General features: G+C 50.5%; 1 protein-coding gene across 1 annotated transcript; it reads right to left on the bottom strand.

Annotated features, from left to right (window-relative positions):
• Window positions 1-88: 88 nt before the first annotated feature.
• LOC138407779 (SH3 and multiple ankyrin repeat domains protein 1-like) lies at window positions 89-5878 on the bottom strand. Its single transcript, XM_069525261.1, has one exon. It carries the CDS (start codon window positions 5876-5878, stop codon window positions 89-91), a length of 5790 nt encoding a protein of 1929 aa, XP_069381362.1.
• Between the last annotated feature and the right edge of the window lie 401 nt (window positions 5879-6279).

The raw sequence follows: 6279 nt of genomic DNA, 5'->3' as shown, positions 1-6279 counted from the left end.
AATAACACAGGCCCCCCCACCAATGTAATCTACAACTGACCAGGTTTTCACCCCAGTGTTTCATTAAGGGTTACAGGAAAGTGCATGACTAGTGTGTCAACATGTATGAATCATTCAAAACGTTTACCTTGTCAAACCAGTGCCCCTGTGGTTCCCCCTCCCTGCTGAGATTCCATTCCCCCGATTCATCCCCCGCATTCCCCTGTTCCATCATGCTGTGGGGCTCCAGCAGCTCCCCATCTCTGTACATGGACCACTTATTGAGGTTCTGCACCGTCCCATGAGGTAGAACCCTCTCTGCATCCCATACGTCCACATCTTGCTGGAGTTCCAAGCCTTCAGTTCCAGATCCCTGTGCCCAGTGCTGTTCTGGTCCAGATCCCTGCACCTGGGGTGATACTACAGCATATGAGGAGGGGAGGCGGAAAGAAGCCTGTCTGAGGTGAGGGTTCTGCAGAGCACCAGAGAGGTCAAGCGAGCGAGGTTCTGGAGTCCTAGGGGCACCAAGCCGTGTCATGATGTTGCCATCGGGGAGACGGTACTTTGCCTCGCGAAGGTTTTGGTTCTTTGATAAAGCATTAGACAGGTCAAGTGTTCGGGGTGAGGAAGCAGGCTGAGGACGGCTGATCAGAGTTCCATCTGGTAAACGGTAGGTGGCAGATCGTAGGTTTTTGTTACGAAGAGCATTAGACAGGTCAAGAGAGCGTGGCTCAGAGGTATCTGCTGAACCAGGCTGCCTCAATAGTGATGTGTCTGGGAGTCTGTAGGAGGCACCCCGGAGGTTGGTGTTTAGCAAGGCACCAGAAAGGAGAGGACTAGTGGAGGCAGAGGAGGAAGCTTGCGGTTGGTTCTTTGAAAACAGTGATGATCCCCCTGGGAGCTGGAATTTTGCTTTACGAAGGTTAGCATTCATCAGAGCACTCGACAGCCCCGGAGATGATACTGTACTCTCAGCTGTCTGCGTCTCCTCTCCTTGACGTGTCAGAATTGAACCATCTGGTAATCGATAAGAGGCCTGACGAACATTGGAATTGAGAAGAGCAGAGGAGAGCATAGGAGAGGAAGAGGTGACAGGCTGAGATGCTGGCTCATTCCTTGTAACCAAAGTTCCATCTGGCAGCCGGTATGTGGCTTTACGTACACCAGTGTTCAAAAGTGCGGAGGAAAGCATTGGTGAAGAAGGGGCAGGTGCGGGTGTGGGTTCTGTCCTGGTTACAAGAGTGCCATCAGGCAAACGATATGTGGCCTGTCGCAAACTGGGATTGAGCAAGGCAGAGGACAGCATTGGGGACGAGAGTGGGGATGGACCTGAGGAAAGTTCTGCAGGTTCAGTTCTGGTGACAAATGAGCCATCAGGGAGTCGATATGTTGCCTGGCGTAGGCTTGGGTTCTGCAGGGCATTAGAGAGCATCATGGGTGACAGCCTCTCACCACCACTAACAGTACCCCCAATATCAGTGGCAATAGGAGACCCAACAGGGCCCCGAGGCATTGTCAAAGTGCCACCTGGAAGCCTGAACATGGAGCTCTGGATCTGAGAGGTTCGGAGTCCACCAGAAAAGAGTGGGGATGCACCTCTCATAGTCCCCTGTTGAGGTGTAGTGGGAGGAGGACCAGGAGTCATGGGGGAGAGGTGGCGCTGAAGGGGTGAGGAAAAGGAAGCATTAGCTAGCTGAGAGTTAAGTAAAGCAGAAGACAATTGTGGGGAGGAGGGTACAGAAGAGGCAAGAGTGGCTTCTGCCTGAGGGGATGAGAAGACCGTTGTATTGAGGTTGGCATTGCGTTGTAGAGGAGATGAGTATGAGGCACTGCGCAAACGAGAGTTCTGCATTAAGGCATTGGATAAACCAAGAGTAGCATATGGGCTCTCCTTCTGGTTCACCTGTACTCCCCCTGATATCTCCCCCTGTCCACCAGGTAAGGGCGAAGAGCCTCTCTGTAAAGGTGTTGTGTTGCTGCCATTCTGAAGATAAGGGTTCTGGAGCATGCGTCCTAGATGAGGTGATGAGGGTGGTACTTGAGGGAGAACTTGAGGGTAGATGTCATGCTGTGTTTGGGGTGAGGTTGGTCTCTGTAAAGGAGAAGAATAAGCAGTGGTGGAGTAAGGGATGGAGGAAGGAATAGGAGAGGGATGGAAAGGAGCACCTACAACCTGAGGGTTTGGTAAAGCATTGGTAAGCATTGGGGATGGGCCTGGTTCCATCATTGTGTAGTCATACTGGGTAACACTCTGAGATGGTAGGAGAGAGCCAGGAGGAAGACTTGGTTGAGACAGTGGAGGTTGAAAAGATGTTGGCCCTCGACCATGTGGGCTCATTGCCCTGTAAGGCAATGGGGAGGGTGGGTGAGATAGATGGTGCATGGGAGAAGCTGAACGGCTGAGCAGAGGGGATCGATGCTGCAGTGGTTGTGGAGATGGTGGTCTACTTTGCAGCCTACGCACTGATGGCTGGGGAGAAAGAGGACCATTCTGTTTTAATAACGGCTGTGGGGAGACAGGAGGCACTGGAGGAGGAGCTCTGAATGACTGCCTAGATTGAAGGGATGGTTGATTTCTGGGCATACGGACTAGCGGTTGTCCCCTGCCCACAGGTCTGTGGAAGCCTCCTTGGGGAGCACCCATTCGTTGTGACTCCCTTAACCCTGCAGTCCTGGAGCCTCTCCGGGATAACATGGGTGTTCCAGCTACGCCCCCTATTTGTCCTGTAGGAGAGGCTGGGCCACTATGGACAGATGACCTGAATGGGGCTACATGCTGAGTGACAGGGGGTCCATGTCTGCTGCGTCTCTGTAAGTAGGGGTTAGCTGGGGAAGGTTTCACAGTCCCCATGGGCACGTGACTTTGACCTCTTGCAAGCCCCCTTAACCTGCGAGTAGAGGACCGGGTAGGGAGGTTGCGACTGGTGATACGGGATGAGGAAGGGGAAGGAGGGCGATGGGGAGAAGCGGGGCGGAATGCTTGAGGGGGGGAGTGAGATCTCTCTGCTAGAGGGGGGCTCTGTCTTTGTGGGGATCGTAGGGAAGGAGAGGGGGAACGTCTTATCTTGGACATTTGTTTTCCACCTTTGAGGAAATGTGGTCTGGCAGATGGCAAAGGCACAGCATCTGGAGGGGGTTGCTGTCTAAAAGAGAGTCTAGGGGAAGGTGGTGGACTTACTCTCTTCCTCATTGATCCCCGGGGTGAAGCTAGGGGGCTAGAAAGTGGAGACTGAGGTCGGACAGTCGATGGACCCCTGCGTAATCCAGTCCCCTCCACTCCTCTTGACAGGGATGGCTGAGGCCTAATTGACATCCTTGTTCTTTGGTGTGGTGAAGAAACAGGTGGGCTAGGTGGTCGTCGCCTCTCATGTTGGGGTTGAGTTTGCCTCTGACCTGCCATGGAGGCCCGGTGAGGGAGCCCTTTCCTATGTAAACGAGGAGAGAGATGGGGGTCCGGCTGGATGCCTGTTTGGAAGGCCATGTGTTGCTGTTGTGAGAGGCGAGGTGATGGAGGGGCAATTGACCTCATTGATCCTGGCCTCATTGAGATCTGTGGCGATGGAAGGGGGCTCAGTCTTCGCACTGGTCTAGGTGAGGCCACTGGTGAATGCAATGGTGAACGCATCAGTGGAGGCATCACTGGCTGTATTGGTGTGACAGGTGGCAACATTTGCCCCATCTGAAACATTTGTGGGTCTTGGGGAAGGGATGGGAGGTAAACTTGAGAGGCCAGTTGCTGTGGAAGGGGATATGGGGACAAGTGACTTGGAGAAACAGAGAGAGGAGGGTGAGTAAACTGAGGAAGAGGAAAGGGCTCCTGCTGATAGACCATAGCTGTGGGCGAGGGGGCTTGTCTGGAAGGAATGGGGGTTGGTTGTTGGTTCATGACAGTGGAGTAATGGGGCTGCGTTGGAACATATGTGGGGAAGGGCTGCTCATACTGTATATCCGGCATCCTTTCCAGATTGTTGAGGGCAAGAGCTGGGTTGGGAGGGAGATATATTGGGGAGGAGGGATGTGAATAAACAGGCGGAGGTGGTAGGGTTTCTACATCTAGTCTGTCTTTACCAAACAGCATTACCTGGGGCCTGGGGACCCTGAACTGCTCTGCTAATGGCTCGGCTACAGGGTAAGACAGCTGCTCCTGTCCATATAGATGTCCTGACTCAGCTGGATCCAGCCTAGCATCTATATAGAAAGGTTGCTGATAAGGGTTGTGTACAGCAGCAGGTTCTCTATAGCCAAGCATTTGGTTATCATATAGGCCTGAAACAACATCATAGCCACCACTCATCATGCCATATGGCTCTGACATCCCATAGTTATATATATCATGGTCGAAGTAATCTCCATAGAGCTCCGGGTCGTATGGGTCATAGAAACTATCCATGGCCTCCCCATAGTAACTGTGTGGATCCATTGCATACAGCATTCCATCTTCACCATAGTAATACTCCATCCCTTCATCGCCATAGTAATCTTCATACTCGTCATCATAATAGCCATAAGGGTAACCATAGTGATCCATGCCATCATCATAGTAAAACTCATCATCATAATAAAAGTTGCCCTCATCATCATAGTAACCATATTCATCTTCCCACTCTTCATCGTCATAGTAATCCATTTCCTCCTCATAAGGGTCGTATGAGTCAAAGTCCATGTGTTGTCTGTGGGGGCCTCTTGGTCTCCACCTGTCTTGATACTCTTCCTCATATCCGTACTCATCATCATCATATTCAAAGCCCTCGTTGTAATATTCTGTCTGTCTCCCTCTATTGTCCCTGTTGGCAAACGATAGATGCTTCCGCCCCTGTCCTCCTGCTCTTGCCCCTAGTCGACCTTGACCCTTACTTGTCAGAAACCTCCCTGTCAGCCAGTTAGTTGCTGCAGCCATCCTTCCCAACATCCAGCTTTTAGTCTTGAACCGTGATTCCTCTTTCTTTTTCCCAAACATGCCTTTAAATTTCCCTCCCAATCCCTTCGCCTCCGCTGCCATTTTCCCCTTTCCCCCTAAATTTGATAGATTTAGCGTCTTTTTTGGGGGTGTGGTTTCTTTTTCAACAGCATCTTTTTTATTGAATAAACTGAATCCAGAGAGACCTGGCTTTTTGACGGCAGAAGTTGATTTAGCCCCAAACCCAGCAAAAAGCTTGCTGGTGCCCAAAAGTGGTTTACCCTCAGCAGGGGGCTTCTTTTTCTTTGAGAGTCGTAGAAAGAGACGGGAGGTGCTTTTAAGGTTTCTTTTTGGCTTGGCTTTCTCTGGTTGCTGCTGTTTAGAGGGCAAGCTAAAAGGAGAAGATTTTCCTGTGAGGCCTGTCAGGGCTCTGGAGGCTCCTTTCAGGTGAGATCTGGCATCTACTGCCTTCTGTGCTTTTCCTGCACCTACATTCTTTTTTTGCCCTTCTGCAGCAAAACCCATCATGGCCTTAGAGGCTCCTTTAATATGGACATCACTCATCTTTTTCAGATTTACTGCAGCCATCCCTTTCTTCACCTGTGGCTTCCCCTTCTCTTCTTCACTCTCCTCATCCTCAGGTGGAGGTGACTGTTTAGAGGGAGGCTTAAAACCCTTCACAGCCATGGCCTTGGATGCACCTTTCAGAGCTGCTTTCCCTTTCCCTTTATCTATCTTTACTGGCTTCTTGGGTTGTTCTTCTTCACTGTCATCACTCTCCTCTTCCTCACTCTGAATCTCCTCTTCTTCCTCTGAGCCCTCCTCTGACTCACTGACAGGTTTCTTTCCTTTTCCCTTCTTCCCATCATCCTTTCCTTTCCCCTTGGCTGGTGGCTCCTCTGCTTTCTTTCCCCCTTTCTTGTCATCTTTCCCTCCCTTTTTAGGCTCCTCTGCTTTGCCTTTCTTGGCAGCTGACTTTGGGTCACCTTTTTTAGGTGGCATGATGTCTCCTAACTCAAACTCATTCTAAACAAGATGAGAAAGGACAAGCTCCCGAACTGTGCAAAAGCAGGTCAGTATCAATGTCAATGTTGATATGTGCTCCCGAGAAGAAGAGTCAAAGTAGCAACATCCTCTTAATCCCATTTTTTCATTTGTGTTTCTTCTCCTCCCTCCATCTGAACACGAGAAACACACAGTGTCCTAATACAGTGGTTCTAAAATGCACACTGAGACACACACAAACCACAGTCTTTCAAAATACGATCTAGTAATGGAGTTGGAATCTCAGCCCAGTGCTCACTCGCATTACAGTACAGTCTTGAATCTTCAAAAGAGCTGTTGACTCTGTGTGTAAAAAGAGATGGAAACCTGTCTCAGAGCTTTAAATTTTAAAAAGCAGC

The sequence above is a fragment of the Paralichthys olivaceus genome, chromosome 5, assembly GCF_024713975.1.
Source record: "Paralichthys olivaceus isolate ysfri-2021 chromosome 5, ASM2471397v2, whole genome shotgun sequence".
NCBI classification, from domain to species: Eukaryota; Metazoa; Chordata; class Actinopteri; order Pleuronectiformes; family Paralichthyidae; genus Paralichthys; species Paralichthys olivaceus.
This window is presented reverse-complemented; position numbering and strand designations above follow the sequence as displayed.

Coding starts and splice junctions, on each gene's coding strand:
- LOC138407779 (XM_069525261.1), bottom strand. CDS start 5,878: ATGCCACCTAAAAAAGGTGACCCAAAGTCAGCTGCCAAGAAAGGCAAA.